Consider the following 21,999-nt stretch of genomic DNA (forward strand, 5'->3'; position numbering starts at 1 on the left):
CGGTTGGCCACCAGAACTCAAGCGCCGGCCATGCTGATGGTGTGGGCCGATGGTCGCTCTCCGCTTGTATTAGTCGACCGTGGCATCAGAATAAATGCCGAATATTATCGCGAAAATATTCTGGAGGGTGTATTAAAGCCTTGGGCAAGCAAACATTTTGGCCGCAGACTTTGGACATTCCAACAGAACTCAGCATCATCGCACTCAGCACGCGCCACTCAAGAATGGTTACAAAATGAGGTCCCTCGCTTCATTTCCAGCGCACAATGGCCACCAAAATCTCCGGATACCAATCCGTTGGACTATTTTGTCTGGAGTATTTAAGAAAGCAAGGTTGGCACGAAAAATACATATACAAGTGCAACATTCGGGCAGGGTATGATGGTTTCATTGGCCGTTTGAAGGCCATAATTCATGCCAAAGGTGACCAATTCGAACAAATCTAAACAAATTCTAAAATTTGATGCTATTTCCGACTTTTTTGCTTCCCTTCGATAATATTTAAAAAAAAATCTAAAAATTATGGCATTTGACTTTGCTGCAGTTTTTTTTATCTCACCCTCTTATAGAACATGGTTTTGATGTTTTGTTAGTAATTCTGCCATCATATGCCTCTATACTTGCAATTTTTTTCAAAGTTAACCTAGCTTGTCTTCATTGTACTATGGTTTGAGGTAAATGGCTTTTAATGTGTTATACAATCTGAAACTTTTGTTGTTGCCTCATGTGAAACATTATTCCCTACCAGAGACTCGTGGATCGACGGATTCCTACCACAAATGCCGACTGGAAACTGTTGTTATACAGATGACACAGTGCTAGGGAAGAGAGCGGGACTGGGACTTTTTATCGAGGATACAAACACCGAAATCTGTTTCCGCTTGCCCGATCACTACTCAACAACTACTCTCAACACGGCGTAGTACGCATTATATGGGTAAGAGGTTATACGGGAGTTTGAGGTAACGAGATAGAAAACTCTGTGGGGAAGATGACGAAACATTGAAACATTTTCTTTGCCAATGCCCAGCGTTTGCAAATATTAGATCCCAATTCTTAGGGAACGAGTCCATACAAGACCTTAATCAGACCGTGGTAAATGAGATAAGACAGTTAAGATATTTCATAAAGGCAACTGAATTTCAAATATAACAGACTGTAAACTCCCGTCTTCTTCAAAAAATCCTTTAGTCTAGAGCGCACAACAGGTCTATACTGGCTTAAGTGTATGCCCAATAGGGCTTGCGGCGAATTGCTTCGCCCCTCTTTTCAACCTAATCTAACCTAATGTGTTATACAGGAATACGCATCGTTCCCCAGGTTGTTCTTCAAATACTGATTTATTTATTTAAAATATACACAAACTAAATATTATGTATGAATACGATATATTTGAAATAATAAAATGCAAAAAATGAACTAAATTTAAACAGAACATGGAATAAACATTTGAACACAAAGTTTACAAATAAATAAATGAATATATTGATGAAAATTCCGTCATCGCTTTCATCCGTGAATTTGATCATTTCGAATCTTGTGTTTTATAGGTAAGTGGAGTTTGTTTGAAAACATAAATTTTATTTAATATTTAGTTATTGATTAAAGTTTTCAGGATTCTTTTTGGCAAACGAAAAATACTGTAGTAGTTCGGAGATTGTTTAGTCTAAAATAGTAATGTTATTATAAAGAAGGAATCTATAGGAAGTGGTATTAGGAAGAGGATAAGTTTGAAGTAAAAACATATTAGTTTTGGATTTACAATAAAAAATGATTTAATACAAGTTTTCAGTTTATTTATGAATTCCTTTTTTAAATTCCTTGTTGTTTTATTTTTTTTAATTTCTAATAAAAATAGTTGAGCAAGTGTAAATAGTTGTGATTTATGTTTTAATCTTTGGTGCAGTTGCATAATGTAAGTATGTTTTTTTTTCTTCTTGTATATAAGTATGTTCAACGATCAGTATCATCGTCGAGTCGTAAATATGCATGTAAGTATGTGTAGATAGATTAACAGAAAAAGGCAGATCTCGTAGAAATGTTTTGATGTTCTCAACTCTGGTCAAAACTGAAATACAAATTTGAATTTCATTCAAACTTTTAATTTGTTAACCCTTTTAATTTTTGAACATCGGTCCAATTTCATAATCACAATTAATAAATATGTATGTATGTATATGAAGTTATAAATGTTAATGTAGATTGGTTTATAGATTTGAATGTTTTATTTATTTTTAAATGTTTTGTTAGCATTGAAAATTCCTAAAAGCATTTGTTAAGTTAAGACAAATTTAAGCTTCTCAGAGAGAGAGAGAGAGAGAGAGAGGGAGAGAGAGAGTTTACAATTTAATTCTTATTCTAGATTAGTTTCGATTAGTAAGCCTATGCAGTTTAAAGTTTGTATTTGGATTTCATTTAACAACTCTGGTGTATACAGCATGTGGGTTTAGTCAGTTGATGTTCAAGCCAGTTAGTGATTTTTGTTTGTGGTAGAAATTATAACACAACCTTGTAATTATATATGTATCTATATGTAGTTTTTGACAAAAAAACACAGAGTATGGTTTACGCTTTTTTATTGAAATTTTCTGATAAAAATAATTAGAGAATATAGAACAGACAGACAAGTCTATAAATTACAATTTTTACTGAATTTCAAGTCACATTGGAACTATTTATACCCTACAAAACTATGTGTTGGGGGTACTATAAGTTTGGTTGAGCCAAAAATTATGTAACACCTCGAAATATTGGTCTCCCAAATAGAAAAGTATATCTGAATCTTCTTATCTCGCCGAGTTGAGTCGATCTAGCTATGTATTTCCATCCGTCCGTCTGCCCGTCTGTCCACGTTAATTTGTAATCACTCTACAGGTCGCAATTACGAAATTTAGAATGGAGGTGGGGCTAGAGCCAGAATAGAAGCCTATTGCTTTTGGAGATGGTCGCATAATATTTAGAGGTTGAAATGGACCAAAACCTGAAAAATTTCCTGATTTTGAGGCTACTCTACAGGTCACAATAATAGACCAATCGAAGCGGAAGTTAGCATGGGGATAGAGCTTAGGGCTAGGCAGAAGCCTTCCAATTTTGATGGTCATCGGGTAATATTTAGTGGGAGAAATAGACCATAATATTTGTGTTAAATAAAAGTAAAATTTTCCATTAAACCGCGAATATTTTTAATCCCGCCGAAATCACAAATAGACGAACAATTCTGACCGTTACGTAGATGCCGATAGTAACTACATCGGATATATTTAGCGAAATATATACAATGTATATATACAAAGGAAGGGGAGGTTAGCTAGAGTGATTATATTTCAAATTTTGTCAACTTTTGTCCATTCAGAATGCCCCCTTGGCATAAAAGTACAAAATCGCATACAAAGATGCCAATAATGATGTTAATATAGATTTTGTAGTATTTTTTGTAGTAGTTTTTATCGCATGCGATTTTTTCAATATGACTTAAAATATATTTTGTAATATTTTTCACTTTACAACACAGGTTGGGGCTATTTTATGTAGATTGCAATTATCGTCTGATCCTCACGAAAATTTTCACAAGGATAGGGTTAGGCTCAGAAGGGCTAGGTCTATTGTTTTGAAAGATGTCCGTAATATATTTAGGGTTTGAAATGGGCCAACAACTAGAGTTTCTTACAGGCGATATCCGAAATACACAAAAGGCGAACTTCTGTTTTTTTTATGCCGATTTCAAAAGCGAAATCTTCCAAAATGGATTTGGACATAAGGGGGCTTCTAACATATTGTAGTGTTTTAGGGTATTACATTGTCGGCCCCGCACGTCTATAGCCTTAGCTTACTTGTTTCGAGTTCATGCTTTTAAAACATACTTATGAAAACGCACTCGAAGTCGAGTGGGGGCACTCACGGGAGTAGAAAAGGGCAAACGAGCAAACTCGTTTTTTCGGTTTCGCTCAATAAGGGTGAGCATGATTTGCTCGTTTTACAGTGGGAGCATAATTTTTTTTTTCGAAAACGAGCACATTCTTGTCGAGCACTCTTTTAGTTTTTGTCATACCGTTGTAGTACTACTATGTATGTGTATTTTCTCAAAACACAATAGCAAACGAAACTAAACCAAATACGTTGAAAAACGTTGTCGCTAATTTGTACCAACAAAGCATGTTATATTATTGTTGTTTTTGTACACGAAATCCACCGGCCGTTTGTTTCTACTGTTCTTCTCTTCTTAGAATTTGTACACTATCAGCCTCCTCGATTTCACAGTTCACAGTAACATCGAAACCAGTTCAATGCTACACAAATACGTGCACACAAATCAGCAAACAAAATATTTTTCTCCTCAATTCCACTCTTAGAGTAATCTCTTACTCTATTTCGAGCAATTCGACTCCCACTCGGAAGAGCTCCCACACAGATCAAAAGAGGAAAGAGTAAAACCGTATAAAACTCTCACTCTTCAAGAGACCGTGCTCGCGGAAAAGTTTCACTCTCGGCCCAAAATCAATCGAGCCAATTTGTGCTCCATACATAGTAGGGAGGGTATATTAATCATTTCACAAAGCATATATTCTTGATCCCGTATGCTGATCAAGAATATATACATATGTTGTGGGATTTAAAATGCTTATTTCGTGGAGTTGTATGTCGATGTCATGACCGTCCGTCTGTCAGTTTGCCATCTGTGGAAATCATTCTAGCCTCCCAATGAAATGTAGTAGATTGACAAAATTTTGTTGAGATGCATTTTAAGTCAGTAGAATGATGTTGGCATTTTTATATTGCCGCCACCGTATCGCCAGATTGAAGGTTTTTTGGTGGTTTATTTTATTTTCTGTGAATTGACAGTTTGTGTTCCCCTATGTAGAAAGCATCCTTGCAAAAAGCTGTCCATTTAAATTTAAGTTTAGGTATAGTCCGCATATAAATTTGCGACACATTTTTCTCCGAAGTTGCAACATATTTGGTTTTTGGACCTTCACTAACAGGTCCACGTCTTCGTATAGTCTCCATATAAGGATAACTCCCTTTATTCGGTTTTTATGATGATAGCTAGAATTTTCAATAGCATTATCTCAAACATAGTATTTGGAGTCCGTAATATGCACCGCGCTAGCTTGTAGGTGTCTGTCTATAGAGGTCCATATTGACTTATAATTCTATATATAAACGTAATACCTGAAATTCGGAATTGTTAAAATTATAGCGGAACTTTTCAACGATATTTTTACAATTTGCTAGTTCCTTTCAAATTGTGAAGGGTATTAAATTTCGGCCCTATAGAACTTAGCAGATTTTATACTTTTTATACCCTCCTCCATTCTATGGAGGAAATATTCATGATAGACCTTACAAAGTATATATATTCTTGATCAGCGTAAAATTCGAAAACGATTTAGCAATGTCCGTCTGTTGTAATCACGATATCTTTCGAACGAATTGATATAGAAGGCTAAAAATTTGCACACATGTGTATTTTGCCAGTCGGCAGATTGAGTTCGTAAATGGGCCATGTCGGTAACACTACTTCTCGCATTTTGATGATTTGAGCGACATTATTCACCTGAATTGTTTCAAATGTCGTATTTATAGTTTGTAATGAGTAGTACATTATTTAAGTTTGTAATGGGTACTACAGCCTATGCAAAAAAATGTTGTATGCATTTCCACGTTTTCGTATAGCCCCCATATTGCGGTACCTCCCGACATTCGGTATTTTCGTATTCGAAGTTTGTAAGGGTTCACGTATAGCCCTCATATAACGGCATTTGCCGGAATTGTTTCAAACTTCGCATTTGAAGATCTTAATGGGTACTACAGCCAATGACAGAAATTACTTATGCTGGTCCACGTCTTATATAAAGGTCATCATTTAAACGGTATTTTTCAGAATTTTTTGAAATTTTTCAAGTCCCTTTCAAATGGTAGGGCCCATTCAAAGTTCGTCCCGGGCGAACTCTAGGCCCAAAAATTTATTCGATTTCAAACATTCGTTTTACCTTTTTAAACGATACTTTGATACTCTGTGCACCAGTCAAATTAACTGAAAGAGTTGAGGAGATCAAATAAATAACGTAATAAAGAAGGTGACATCACATCTCGAATAACACTTTATCAATATCGAAAGCATTTCAAAATATTCTTTTCTTTGAATGTTTTGAACTTTTATGTAGGGAGGTAATCAAATTTGATAGAAATATTTCGATGTACCAAGTTGGACGATATCAGATTCTACCTTCGGGACAAATCGTGTTTACATATTGATGAAGGCATTAAAAGTTCTGACGGAAAATCTTTAATTTTTTCAACCGCTACCGCTCATATTTATTATAAATTAGAGACTCTAAATATGGTCATTTCTACAACAAACATTATAGTTTTCATCAAATTAGTTTTATCTTCAAAATTTATCTTCGTCATATTCGGTATTCAAACATTTACATAGACTGTTATGCAACCCAATGTGTTTCTCCAAAAAACATTGTCAGCCATAATTCCCAGCAAAAATTCCCATTACAATTCGTACCGCTACGACACATTTGTGTCTTTAATCTAAAACAAATTTGGGAACATTTTTGTGAACAGTCGTTCGTAAAATCTGCAATTATATTCCTTGTCATGCCGTTTTGAGTACGAAAACGAAAAGAGTGACTATTCCCTTTTTGAAAATTAGTACATTTTTAAAATGTACATTAAAAAAGCGTAAAATCAATGTATATCTTCGACATTGTCTGTCTGTGTTTGCATATTGAATTATAAATTCGTGTTTCAGTATTTAGGCGTGTCTTTTGAATTTGGCGCATTTTTTTCAATTGTTCTATATTTGAAAAAAAAAACACAATATTTGTATTTGTTGTATTTGTCCTAGTTATTGGTGTGTTTAATTTACCATACAATTGTTCGATTTACGTTGTCATGAAACACTCTAGTTGTTGTTGTTATTATTGTTGCTTTTCATTATTATAATTATTATCAGATAATTTATGGGATTTTTTGTTTTGTTTCCATTGTTCGTTATATACAAAATAGCAGCAATTCGATTTTATTAACAGAATTTCAATACAATACAATTCGTATTTATTGATTTATTTTGGTTGTATTTTGTTGTTCAAATTATTCATATTAACATTTATATTATTATTGTTGTTGTTGTTCTGGATGTTATTTTCAATTAAAATTATCAAATTATTCTAAAATTATAATCTAACTAATCGGCATCATCTTTGTTGTTTTGTTTTAATTTTTTTTGGTTGCAATTAGTTGTAATTTTTTTTAGTTTTATTGGTAATTTAGTTTTTTTCTATTCCTAAGACATTTGTTGTACAATGTTTGTTCATTAACTCTAATTGGTGCGATACTTATTTACAAAATGTACAATATGTTGCTGACAAATTACATTTTCATTAGCCAGATGATCATTGAGAAATTAATGAAAAATAAACTTAAAATAAATCAGGAAGTAAAAAATAAGTGGATAAATAAAAAACTGACATGTTGTCGTATGTTTTAATGTAAAGTGTAAAAGAGGGAATTGCTACATTCGCTCTGAGAGTACTATTTTGGTCAGAAAGTACGAGAACGAAAAATTAGCGGAAATGTCAAAACTACGTGGCAATCCTTCGAGATCAACGTATAAGGCAAGAAGAAGGTGGTAACAATGCTACTATTTTTTATTCGTCCAAGCTTAGCTAGTAGCTAGTGAAAAACTAGTTAGTTCAGCCGAGCCGAACTTTGAATAGACCCAACCATTTGGAAAGAAATTTGCAAATTTTCAAAAACTCTGGTAAAATCATGAAAATATTGAATATAAGGAGTTGCGGTTATATTGGGGCCTATACGAAGATGAGTGCTTGTATATGCAATTGTTGTGGGTCTGTAAATGCAATTGTTGCGACCTGACACATATCTGAGTAAAATGTTATCAACCTATTATATTTTGTTCGGAAGCTAGAGTGATTTCCACCAGTAAAGAAAGTCTTAAAGTCGGGCGGGCCGACTTTATGATACCCTACACCACTTTGCACATTTAGTAGAGCTTCAAATAACAAATAAAAGTTTAAATGGGGAATTTGTGAGAATTAAATCATACCAACTATGATTATAGTAACAATTAAAAGTCCAAAGGAACTAATATATGGGAGGAATATCCTCCTCTGAATCGATTTCTATTAAATTTGTTGAGGCATTTGCGGCTTTTCAATTCGGGCTTGGATCATCCATTTGGTGCACAATTAACTTGAAATCGGATAGATATATATGAGAGCTATATCTAAATCTGAACCGATCTCGATATAATTTGACAACGGTATTTCTGAGCTGTATTTGATATATTTCCCCTAATATCGTTACTACGGAGTCCATATTACGGCTATGCAGGGCAAATTCAACAAATCGGATAAACAACATGTATGGGAGCTATAGCTATATCTGAACCGATTTCCAACAAATTTGACATACTGGTTTCTAGGGTATTTCTGAGCTGTATTTGATATATTTCCCCAAATATGGTTATTGCAGAGTGCGTATTATGACTGAGGAGGACAAAAATAACAAATCGGATGAACAATGTATATGGGAGCTATATCTATATCTGAGCCGATTTCGATCAAATTTGGCATACTGATTTTTAGGTCCAATCTGATTGTACGTGCAATAAAAATATTACAAGTTTGGTGCACAATATAAGGCAAATTGGACGAAAATATATATAAATACACAGACAGATGGACGGACGGACATGCATAAATCGACTCAGAATGTGATTCTATGCAGATCATTAAAAGGAACTATGGGTCTATCTCGTTTCCTTTTGCCTGTTACAAACAAATTAACAAAGACATAATATCTTGACAACCTTGTGGTGTAGGATATAAAAATAAATCTCATGGACAAAAGGAGGATACCACACGCGGATATGGCGTTCTCTACTACTATATGCTGAGTAAATTTGATCGGGTAAAAAAATAGTAGAATGGCTTCTGATTGACTGATATGTTGATTTTGAAGGATATTATTCAATTTCGACTTTTTTAAAGCGAAAATATGTACTCCTCCATTGTTCACTCCATTAATATGCAAGTTCGTAAAGTTTTAAAATGTCAAGTATTTAAAAAGTATCAAATCAGTTTAAATACTGCATTGCGACATTGTTAATATACGTTTAGGAATTCAGCTCTATTTATAGAACTTCGGACAATCTAGTTCACGTTTCACAACGGGATTAGATACAATTTTTTTTATTTATTTATTTACTTTTCTTTTTTTACTCACACTCTTAAACCGAAGTAATATTTCTTGGAATGGCGTTTTCAGAAGACATCTGTTATATTACATAAACATATAGCATGTTTCCATTCGTTTTCGAGCAACGCTGTTCGTTCTCAGAATTACGAACTCGAATCAACACATTCCCACGACACCATTCGTCATTTATAGTAACATGATTTATACATTCTCACTTCTTGTCTTCTCGTTTTTATGGAAATGGGAACCAAAGCCAAATAAAATTGATTAGAAAAAATAATTTCCTTTCTTTATAATTTAAGTATCGATTTAAGGTCACAATGTACCATATTTCAATACAAACCTTAGTTTGGTTCACGTTGGTTAAAATATGTCGTTTTCTGACATTATCAATTAGAATAGCCGTCGCCTTCTACCTCCTTCATTTTTTTAGAGTTCCAATGATAATTTACTAAGATGACTTTGATGTTTACCTTGTAATATGCTTAATAAAAAAAAAACTAAGCACTTTGATAAATCTCAATCAGATAAAAGAAAAAAATATTAAAAAACACAAAAAAAAAAATACATAAAATAATAACTTTTTATTAATTTTAATATAGATTTGAAACACGCTATGCACTTAAAATAAAATTAAAATGTTTCACAATTACATGATTGCAATAAAGGGAAATTTAAAAGTATGTATATATTGGCAAAACTAAAAAATAAAATTACACAAATAAAAATACAAATTAGCTAATGGAAATGAACAAATCAATATTTTCGAAAAAAAAATATCCCTCATTTCCAAATATTGTCCGATTGGTGATCCTAACATTAAAATAAGCACAAATTTTCTAACTTAAAACTTAAAAAATGAATTAAGCAAAATAAATACTTAACGTGAAATGGGAATACAAAAAATAAAAAAAAATCCAAACAGAAAATAATCAAAATATCATAGGGTGCAAGTGCGAAAATGGTTCATTTTCAAAGTTAAAGTTTTTTTTTTTTTTAAACAAACTGTACAATGCAACATAGAACGGATTTTCAATACAGTTATTCTTTTGCTAGTGTTAGTTAAAAACGAAAAAAAATATATTTTTTAGGTAATTTAAGTAAAATGGTTGTAAAAGCACAGCATTTCGAATGAGGTATGGGTCCGGTCCGGAGAACCACGAAACAAAGTACCAACGTAGAATTAGATTAAATGAAAATGCTTTTTAAGTTGTGTGTGAGTGTGTCTGGGTATGTATGAATGTCGATTTATACATCATTCATTGTCATCGTGAAATTTCCTATTGCTGGGGTTGTCAAATGGCATCATTTAGTTTTTCGAGTCCAAAAAGGGTATTTTGAAGCCAGATTTCTTCACTACATTGGAACTTGAGATGTCAGTGGATTTGGCGGTGATAGCCGCATGCTGGCCAGGGTTTAGTGGAGGCTTCTCTTGAGAACGGTCGACATGAGGTGGCAGTTGCAAGTTCAGAGGATCGCGCAAGCGACGTAAGTCATATTCAATTTCAGCGATTTGGCGTCTCAGCGAATTGTAGGTCTCCACATCGAAGTTCCTCTTTTTGGCACGTTTGTACAGGGTCAGGAGGTAGTGGCGGTCTTTCACTTCGGGTATATTGTATTCCTGGAAATAAATTTTACAACCACATGATCAATTGTAACCATGTAACTTGACATCGGGAGTATCCTTACCGTTTTTGTTACACAGTAGTAGGCATACATGGCCATGGCCGTGCCATAGGTAACGAAATATGTAACAGGTTCCATAATGTCCCAAGAGTATTCCCACCACGTAAGGCGTGCCAAAATACCAAATTGCACCGACATCAGACCCAAGCCAACCCATGTCATAATATTGGTTTTTCGTTCCGCCTGGGCACTAAGTTCGCTTTTTTGCTGCAATTTGAAACGGAAAATAGATTAGACGAGGATTGGATCCATATTTTCCTTGTTCATGCTTACCCTTTCCAAAGGAGCCAATTGATATTTTAAGTCTTCAAGTTTTGTATTCAATTCTTGTTCCTTTTCTATGTGATATTCACCCACATGCAAGGCTTCGTATAGCTAAGGGAAAATTAATAGAAAACGTTACCGTCATGAGGTTAAAAGTAAAGTGGATTGACTTTTACCTGGGCTACTAAGGCTTTGACATCTCCCAGTTTTTTTAGATCTTCAAGTTGCACCCTTTCCCGTTTTGGTGGCACAACTTTGTATTTCTGGTCATTGATGTGTATCCTAAAAAGAAAAAATAGGGGTTTTTTAGAGCTAAATCATCAATGCTAATCATAAGTTTAAGAAGTTAGAAAGTATCAATCGGTTTGCCGACATATGCATACCCTCAACATATTTTCCAAATATTATGTTTTCTTTTTTGTTTGCATATAATTTGATGTGCAAAGTGAAATCTGCTTGGACATTATGTAAACTAACGTTCAAAATTTTGTCCGATGGTCGGTAATGTACAAAGATAATGAAAAACAAGTAAAAAATGCCCTCCACCATTGGCTAGAAACATGCAAAATGCAAACAATAACTCGTTGACAAAATTTAAAAAAAAAATGGAATATCATGTTTTACAGTTATATGGGGCTATATAAAAACGTGGATCTCTATAGCTAATTATCTGCCAGAGAAGGTGATGCCTTTTACGAACTCCAAATACTCAGTTTGAGACATGCTATTGTATGGGACCATACAAAAATTTCGACTTTGATAGATAATTTTTATACCTTACACCAAACTGTGGTCAGGGTATTATGTCTTTGTGCATTTGTTTGTAAAATTGAGAAGGAAGCGAGATAGACCCATAGTTACTTTTGCTGATCTGCATAGAATCGCATTCTGATTCGATTTATGCATGCTTTTGTAAGCAAAGTACAGGTTACACTTATTCCGGATCAAGATGAAATTTTGCACAAATCATTTGTTTGAAATTGGAGATAATCGGTCAAAATTTAGATATAGCTTCCATATATATCTTCGTCCGATTTGCCTTTAATTGTGCGCCATTTGTATTATATTAGTCCAAATTGAATGGACTTACATGAAACAAGTATGCCAAATTTGGTGGAAAGCGGTTCAGATATACGTAGCTATAACTCGCATATACAGGGTGAGATAAAAAAAAACTGCAACAAAGTCAAACGCCATAATTTTTACATTTTTTTAATTTATTGAATGAAAGCACAAAATGTCGGAAATAGCATCAAAACCGTCACACGCTGACCGAATGTTGGTCTGCAGCATATTGGTCTATCCCGGCGAAGCGCTTGCTTGAGGTGATCGACACTTTCTTTCCAAAAATACTCCAGACACAATAGTCCAACAGATTGGTATCCGTAGATTTTGGTGGCCATTGGGCTCTGTGCAATGAAGCGAGAAACCTCATTTTGTAACCATTCTTGTGTGGCGCGTGCTGAGTTCGATGGTGCTGAGTCCTGTTGGAATGTCCAAGGTCTGCGGCCAAAATGTTTGCGTGTCCAAGGCTTCAATAAACCCTCCAGAATAATTTCGCGAGCGCAGAGCGACCATCGGCTGTTATGGCGACCCACACCATCACCATCGCCGACGCTTGAGTTCTAGTGGGCAACCGAAGGTGGACATTTTCAGCTGACCTCTTTGGCAAGTAAACACAATAATTTTGTTTGTTTACAAACTGCTGGGCAACGAATGTTTTCTCATCGGAGAAAACCAAATTCGGTAGTTCACCACTTTCGGCCAAGCGAAGCAACTCTGTACCTTTTTTGAGGCTATTTTCTTTCAGTAGCGGTGTAAGTTCTTGCACTTTTTTGAATTTCAATGACTTTGCACCGAGCTCATTTTTCATTATTTGCCGAATGGAATATTGCGATAAGTTCGGCTCACAACCCGTTTTCTTCAGTCCACTTCCTTGACATCGGGCTACGCTATCAGTATCACGGTAACGAGCGATGGTACGAGAAACAAAAGATTCATTCACATTTAAATGCTGGAGTGCTCTAACGATAGTCACTTGTGGTTTTCCAGCCAAATATAAAGAAATCACACTATCACGCTTGAATTCCATCACGAATAACTTTTTTTCTGGAAAATTCTCACCAAAATGCTTTTGTACGCTTGTAAACAAAATAATCAGCTGTCACTGGAATAATTTCAACAGCTGTCGGACGAGTGGCTTAGAAATAACAGCAGTCTGAAGTTGGTTGCAGTTTTTTCATCTCACACTCTACATGGACTTGTATAAGCAATTTTCATTTCGAACTCCAAGTACCGAATTCGAGAATATAAAGAAAGGCACAGTTACACTATACCTGAACTTGGATTTGCATATAGGGAACACAAACTGCAATTTTACAGCAAATTTTGCTTCCGTATGACTATATGGGCTATATCATAATGTGGACCTATGTGGTCAACTTTCAATATCAAAAATTCTATGGACTTAAAATGCACCTCAGGATTTCCAAAGATTCAGAATATATGCACATTTTGGGCTTTGAAATACTTATTTCATGGAGTTACAAAAGGAATGGTAAACTTAATTTACCCTTCATACTACGTATGATGGAGGGTGTAAAAATATTATAAATCTGGAATTTATCGGCGTCTGTCATTAATCAGCCTTCATGTCACTCCCCATTGTTAAAAAGTGGTAGTGAGCAGAAAAGTCAGACAGAGTAATATTACAATGAAAGAAGTAAAAAAGAACTATGTTCGATCAGGCCGAACGTTTGATACCCACCACCACAATATATACAAAGTCAATATGCGGACCTATATCAAAAAGTTTTTTTTTAAGGCAGTTTCTTAAAAAAACAAATTGGGAAATTCATCAGAATACCGAATAAAGAGTGGTACCGTTATATGGGAGATATATCACAATGTGGACCTATTTATATCAGGGTTAGGCAAAACACCTTCAACAAAAAATTTTCTTAACAAACAGTCAGTTCCTTTTCAGCTTTCAATGAAGTAGGAGGTCCGGTCGCTCGATTTCATGGTTTTCAATTTCGCATATAATTAACACTCACAATGTTTACCGAGAGAGGGAGAGTTACTCTTTCGATGTTCATGCCTATGAAACATACACCATGAAGGCTTTTGTGTTGTTAGTGTTTGGCTAGCCCTGCCTATAATTATATAGTTCTTTTCCAAGGTGGTTAGGAAGCCGTAACAACCTTCAAATACTAAAATCCAGACAATTCCGTTGAAAAGTGTGCCGCAAGTCGTCGAAATTCTTAACCTTTAACTTCTGAGGTGGTGGTAAATTTTACCCTCCCTTCACATTTTCTTGAAATTCTCTATTCTATTACAATGAACAAAAATTTTGTTTACATAAAAAAATGTTTTTGTTTTTTTACTTATTGTAATTTAAAATATACAAGCTTACTTTTAAAAAACAAATTATTATCAAATAAAATTTTTCACAAAGTTTTTTTTTCTGTAATATTTAGAGGGGTAAAATTTACCACCACGTTATAAAACCTCAGAAGTTAAAGGTTAAAATGAGGGAACACCGTTATATGGGGCCTATACTAACTTGATCTAAGCTGCTACTGAACTAAACTTAAAGAGGACAGTACAATGGTAGCAAATCTGAAATCTATTCCCTTATGCGGCATCTAAAATGAAGATTTTTCAACATGATTTGATGACAAATAATATATCCAATAAAATTATCGCTTATTACTGCCGAAAACAAGGAGAATCTGAATATCTTATTGATGAATAACTCAATCAAACCTTCCACTTAAATTTATTATAATTGTTTATTTTAATTGATTTGAAATTATTTACTCACCAAAAAGGTTCATCCATGAGACTTTCTATGTTACACGTTGATGCTATTCTAACACCTGACTGATTCAGTATCGTTGCACGATCAATGCCCCGATCTTCGGTTTTCAGCATATCGATTAAATCTCCGACACGATGTGAGACAGGTTTAAGTGCAAAACGGCATTTTTCGTTTCTGCTGGGAAGAGGTATGGTAAGATGTGGCAAGCCATGAATATATTCGACGGATACGTCTCCTGAAAAAAACGAAAAGGTAGAAAAATTAAAATGTAATTAATAAAAATGTATAAATATTAAAAATTAATTTCCTTTGAAGGATGAAGAATTATTGAAACAATGCGCTAAACGCAGACATAGCATATATCATGACATTATGTAAATATATCCTTTGATAATACTACCAAAAAATGGTATAGAAGAAGTCTTTGAATAGACTATTTTGAAAGAGCATCCCACATAGCACAAACTTTGATTTAGCTCAGCAGATCTCGAAGATATAAATAAGGAAACACAAGTACCCAAATTTAGCAAACAAAATTTTTCTTAGACATATGCACAATATGTCAACAATATTTGATGTCAGCTATCAGGTACAGCATAGAAATATATCTGCTAATTTGTTTGGAGATCGGTTCAGATTTGGATATAGCTCCCATATATTTGTTTTCATCCGATTTCATGTTTAATGAAATTTGATAAAGCTATAACTGAAAAAAATTAAAACATATGGGGTAAGTGTACCAGTAGTCGGCACTTTTAGGATTTTCGCGTTTTAAATCGCTCACCATTCTGAGTGGAACTTTTCAATTATTACAAAGTTAATTTATTCAGATTCGAAATTTTGTATAGTTTTTGCAATAATAGATAAAGTTTTAATAACTTTTTATTAAATTTCACAAATTTGTAGTTTTATTAAAACAATGCTTTTTTGCCAGTAGTCGGCACCACTTGCTAATTGTCGGTATGGCATGTTCCAACAGTCGGCATACCAATTTTTTCGTAAGAATAATTAATAATAATAATAAATCAATTCATTAAAATATAATATTTTTGTTTAGTTAAACTGATTCGACGTCTTTATTGTACTTTTCTTAAGAATATGGATTGTTGAGGACCTTCACAGACAAAAATTTAATTTTTATTAGAAAAAATCATCTTTTCTTAGCGAAATTGTACACAAAGATAGCAGACAATATATTTGAAGTAAACAAAATACATTTAGTCATAATAGTTTCATTTATTTGGGCTTAAAAATAAAAAGTGCCGACTACTGGGACATGCTGAACTTAAATTATTCTTTCATTCAAAAATGATCATGGTTCATATGAACTATGTACTTCAAATAAATTCCCAATATAAACGTCGGCTGCTTTTGACTTTTCTTTACTGGTTCTACAGGGTGAGATACATTTTTAATTTTTTTTTTTAATTTTAATGAATGAAAGCAAAAAATGTCGGAAATAGCATCAAATTTTAGAATAAATTTAGATTTGTTCGAATTGGTCACCTTTGGCACGAATTATGGCCTTCGAACGAACAATAAAACCGTCACACGCTGCCCAAATGTTGCTGCCCAAATTTTGGTCCATTCCCGGCGAAGCGCTTGCTTGAGGTGGAAATGAAGCGAGGAACCTCATTTTGTAACTATTCTTGGGTGGCGCGTGCTGAGTGCGATGGTGTTGAGTCCTGTTGGAATGTTCAAGGTCTGCCAAAATGTTTGCGTGCCCAAGGCTTTAATTCACCCTACAGAATATTTTCGCGATGTTATTTGGCATTTATTCTGATGCCATGACCGACTAATACGAGCAGAGAGCGACCATCTGCTGTTATGGCGGACCACACCATCACCATGTCCGGCTGTTGAGTTCTGGTGGCCAACCGAAGGTGCACATTTTCAGCTGACCTCTATGGCATGAAAACACGACCATTTGGCAAGTAAACGAACTGCTGGACAACGAATGTTTTCTCATCGGAGGTTGCAGTTTTTTCATCTCACCCTGTATATCATCTTCACAACAGCCGCGGGCCGATATATTCCATCTTCAGAGCATATATTTTGTTAGTAGAAATAATGGGATATGCAAAATATGAAGATAACCGGATGGTTATTTCGGATTTTATAATATATTTGGTTATTCAAAACGTTGACCCTTTGTGGGGGAGGTACCAGAAGGAATTGTTCGACCTCTACTATCTTTATAACAGATTTTGTGTTGATAGAAATATTGAGATGAGATTGAGTCTTTAAGAATTGGATCTTCAGAGATATTCAACATTTTGACCATTTGAGGGGAGGTACCTGAAGGAGTGGACCGATATATTCCATCTTTACACCAGACTTAGGGTCAATAAAAAAATGTGATGTTTGTAATTTGAAGACAATCGAACTCTTACATCTCATTTTATAAGGTATAATTATTCAACAATTTGATTCTTTGGGAAGGAGATACTTGATGAAGTGTATTGATATTGTCAATTAACTTACCTGACCTAGCACTAATGAAAATATTAGAATTTGCAAAGTTGGATCAAAATCGCATTACCTTTCTCTCTCTGTGCAATAGAATATTCGTTTTTTTGAAAATTTTAAACTTTTTTCCCTTGCACTAGCCGGACAGACGCCAAGAGTCTTAAAATGGATTTGTTCCAAAGAGACTTAGGGTCTAAAACCGTTATTTCGATGAGGCACGTTTTGGACCTATCAAATGATATATACATATATATATACACCCAAGATGAAGACAAGTATTTTTCTTCACTCCAGCTAAATTACTCGACTCCAACTCTTCGACTACGACTTTGCAAACCTGGGCCTCAATTCTTGTTCTGTGAAAATGTGAAATGAAAACTTTTATAAAGGGAAGAAATGAAAAAATTTATAAAGAAAATATTTTTCATTTCATATTTTCATAGAACAAGAATCCAGCCCCTAGTCGCAACTAATATTAAAATTGACGAAAATTGCTAAACATAGACATTTAACGATTTTTAAATGGCCTATCTATTATTTATTAAATTAACCTTATTCTTACACACAGATATTTTTATGGCAGTTGTTTTTCAAGATTGTTGACCAATAAAATAGAAAATTGTTTCTATAGCTTTGGGTTTGCAGTTGTTGTTTCAAAGCAAAAACAAACCCCTTTTTTATACATTTTTTTTTTGCAATTTACAAGCTTAATGAAGTATAGCCCATGTCTGCAAAGAGCCCCTCTTCTCTTCGCTCCTTAAATTACAAATTTTGATTAAGGTTTTGACTTTGAAAATTAAATTTCTTTAATTGCTCCTCTGCCGAGTACAAAAATTCGCATGTCTGTGGGCTTTGCTGGCAAGTGAATGGCTTTGACTTTGCTGTTCGCTTGCCTTGTTGGTGGCGAATAGCTAGATAGCTAGCTAGCTACAACGCTTTGCCATGTGGGTATGTGGGTAAGTAGTTAAATGTCGTTTCTAATTTCAGCTTCTGCAACTTGGCGTAACTGAAGAAGGTGTTTTTGTGAGTAAGCTGCCTGACTAACTGACAGACAGACAAACTGACTGACTGAATGCTTGACTAACTGACTGGCCGGCTGGTAGAATATGTAGTACACACACACTCAGCCATGTGTGGCGAATGGAAATTGATGGGGCTTGTTGAATGTGGTACTAACACATTTTCTTCTTCAGATTATTGTTCTCTGGGTGCAACGAAAATGGTTTAGTGCATCTGAAGTCCACCAAGTCAAAATCTTCGTCTAGCTTTCGTATTTGGAGTAATTATTATTTTCATGCAGTTTCATTTTATTTGTTTGTGTGTGCGTTTTTTCTGTTTATTACTATAAAATGCTTAAGGTTTTTGTTTCTTTGATTTTTATTGCTTCGAATATACACCGCCACCACCACCACCGCCGTCATCAACACCGGCATTGAGGAGTTCCATTAGCGCCACTAATACGGCCGCCAGCCTGGCCTATTGGGCGATGATTCAACGGAAAAATTTGTTTGATACCATTTTAGTTTTTCAGTTAACTTTCAGATTTTCGCGTTTACAGACGTCTTCTTGTCGTTAGCTAAATAGTCAGTCATTCAGTCAGTCGGTTATTTCGGGACACACGGGAAAACATATCCAACGGTACATGGTGCGTTTGAATTTTGGAAAAACAATGAACGCAGCATCTGTATAAACATCAACGCTATTAGTTATTCAAATAAAAAGCGAAATACCTGCCTGCATATGCACATGCTCAGATAACACACATACGCACAGTAATTTATATATGTATGCATGTGAAGCTGCAACACGCATAAAGGATCTAGTAGTTTGTAGTGAAAAAAATAATGTGAAATTGTGTTGCGCTAATTTTATGTATGAGGATATCATTGTGAATTAAAAAGAGCGGGTGCCAAAGGGATGTGAATCAAAATTCCAGTGCTAACTATTCGCTGCTTTTGTGAAAATTCCAAGCCCAAGGCTGAACGTGTTTGTCACAGTGAAATATTTTTCCATAAATCTCAAAAACACCAAAACGCATGTAAAAGCCGAGAAACAGAAATTCCGAACACAGTGTGATAATATGTTGCCTATCGTACATCTATGAAATATGTAGAGATAACAGTTATATACACACGCACACACACACGAGTAAGAAAATCTTTTGAATTTAAATTTTATAAAGTCGGCAAGTAGTAAAAAAAGAAGTGCTAAGCTGGTATTAAAATTAACACCATTCGGCTTTCATTAATTAATAAAGCTTGAAATAGACAAAAAAAAGTATTAACAAGTCAAACAGTATCAATTGGTTATTGCCGACAGATGTATACCCTCAGCCAATTTTCTATTATTAAAATATATTTTGACTTCTGTTATGATTATTCAAATTGTCGACCCTCTATGGAGTAGGTCCATAAGGAATGGGCCAATATTGTCCATTTCGTATCGGACCTAAATAAATATGATATAAACATTGTGACGTGCCAGGTTTTGACTATATTAACTACTTTATTAACTTTACATGAAACATGTGATAATTTTTACAAAATGTTACCAGATGTAGTCGCCCGAAGTGTCCCATTTGTATACTTCATCTAATACCATATTCATCACAGATTTCTGGTTGAGAGAAATATTCAGATATAGCAAGATGTAAAGAATCGCTGACTTGATTCGCAAGTTATGACAGATAAAATTATTGAAAATTGTTACTCTTTGTGGGCAAGGTACCAGAAGGGGTTCGCAGATATATATCATCTTCACAACAAATCTTGTGTTAGCAAAAATGTTTGTACAGGGTGAGATGAAAAAACTGCAACCAACTTCAGACTGCTGTCATTTCCAAACCCACTCGTTCGACAGCTGTAAAAATTATTCCAGTGACAGCTCATTATATTGTTTACAAGCGTACAAAAGCATTTTGGTTAGAATTTTCCAGAAAAAAAGAGTTATTCGTGATGGAATTCAAGCGTAATAGTGTGATTTCTTTATATATTTGGCTGGAAAACCACAAGTGGCTATCGTTAGAGCACTCCAGCATTTAAATGTGAATAAATCTTTTGTGTCTCGTACTATTCCTCGTTACCGTGATAATTGTAGCGTAGCCCGACGTCAAGGAAGTGGACGGAAGAAAATAGCAACATCAGCAGAAATGGTTCGAAAAGTAAAGAAGCGACTTGATCGCAATATTCCATTCGGCATTGAAATTCCAAAAAAAAAAAAGCAAGAACTTACACCACAACAGAAAGAAAATAGACTCTAAAGAGCTAAAGAGTTGCTTCGCTTGGCCGAAAGCGGTGAACTGTCGAATTTGATTTTCTCCGATGAGAAAACATTCGTTGTCCAGCAGTTTGTAAACAAACAAAATTATCGTGTTTACTTGCCAAAGAGGTCAGCTGAAAATGTGCACCTTCGGTTGGCCACCAGAACTCAAGCGCCACCCATGGTGATGGTGTGGGGGTCGCCATAACAGCCGATGGTCGAATGCCGAATATTATCGCGAAAATATTCTGGAGGGTGTATTAAAGCCTTGGGCACGCCTTGGACATTCCAATAGGACTCAGCACCATCGCACTCAGCACGCGCCTCCCAAGAATGGTTGCAAAATTAGGTTCCTTGCTTCATTTTCAGCGCACAATGGCCACCAAAATCCCCGGATACCAATCCGTTTGACTATTGTGTCTGGAGTATTTTGGAAAGCAAGGTTGGCACTAAAAAATATCAAAGTGTCGAACACCTCAAGCAAGCGCTTCGCCTGGAATGGACCAAAATACCGCAGAGCAACATTCGGGCAGCGTGTGACAGTATCATTGGCCGTTTGAAGGCCATAATTCGTGCCAATAGTGACCAATTCGAACAAATCTTAACTTATTCTAAAATTTGATACTATTTCAGATATTGTTTGATTTCATTCAATAAAATTTAAAAAAAATTAAAATTATGACGTTTTACTTTGTTGCAGTTTTTTTATCTCACCCTTTATACGTGGGAGGTAAATAGCTATTACTGACCCGATTTTCAACAAAATTTAATATATTTTCCCGAACAACATTATTACGGAGCGCATATTTCGGACGTATGTTTTATGTCCAATTCCATCCTTTCGGACTAATTTTACACATTTTGTGCACAATAAGATTTATATCGGACGAAGATATATATGGGAGCTATATCTAAACTTTGACCGATTGTCTCTCAGTAGGATTCGTTCTTTGACTAAACAAAAAATTTGTTCAAAATTTCCTTTTGATCGGACAATAGATGCGACCTGTACTTTGTTTACAAAAATGAACCACTCACACTTTGGACTTGTTATTTTTTCTTTTTGTCAAGAAAAGTTTTCGTATTAGAGAAAATTACTTCGAAATAATTTTTTGTGATTCTAAATGACAACAAGTACTTCCAAAGTTAAAACGTGTAGAAAACCCGTTATTCCGATTGTCCTTCTCTTTTTTTGAGGTGTTAATAATTTAATTTTAAAATGTTATCAATGATTTTTCTCTCCATTGTCTGGACGATCACGTCAC

The 21,999-nt window shown here is 34.7% G+C and overlaps 1 protein-coding gene across 8 annotated transcripts in view; it reads right to left on the bottom strand.

Annotated features, from left to right (window-relative positions):
- Nucleotides 1-9,799: 9,799 nt before the first annotated feature.
- LOC101892637 (calcium uniporter protein, mitochondrial) overlaps nt 9,800-21,999 on the bottom strand; it is a 266,622-nt gene continuing 254,422 nt past the window's right edge. For all 8 annotated transcript variants that reach the window (XM_059131660.1, XM_005190005.4, XM_011296867.3 and 5 more), the window contains 5 exons: nt 15,011-15,242; nt 11,361-11,466; nt 11,194-11,295; nt 10,924-11,127; nt 9,800-10,855 (listed from right to left, as the gene is read on the bottom strand). In XM_059131660.1, the coding sequence (XP_058987643.1) occupies nt 10,544-10,855; nt 10,924-11,127; nt 11,194-11,295; nt 11,361-11,466; nt 15,011-15,242 (956 nt within the window). In that variant the 3' untranslated portion in view covers nt 9,800-10,543. The remainder of the gene's footprint in view (nt 10,856-10,923; nt 11,128-11,193; nt 11,296-11,360; nt 11,467-15,010; nt 15,243-21,999) is intronic.

Source organism: Musca domestica, unplaced genomic scaffold (assembly GCF_030504385.1).
Source record: "Musca domestica strain aabys unplaced genomic scaffold, Musca_domestica.polishedcontigs.V.1.1 9, whole genome shotgun sequence".
NCBI classification, from domain to species: domain Eukaryota; kingdom Metazoa; phylum Arthropoda; class Insecta; order Diptera; family Muscidae; genus Musca; species Musca domestica.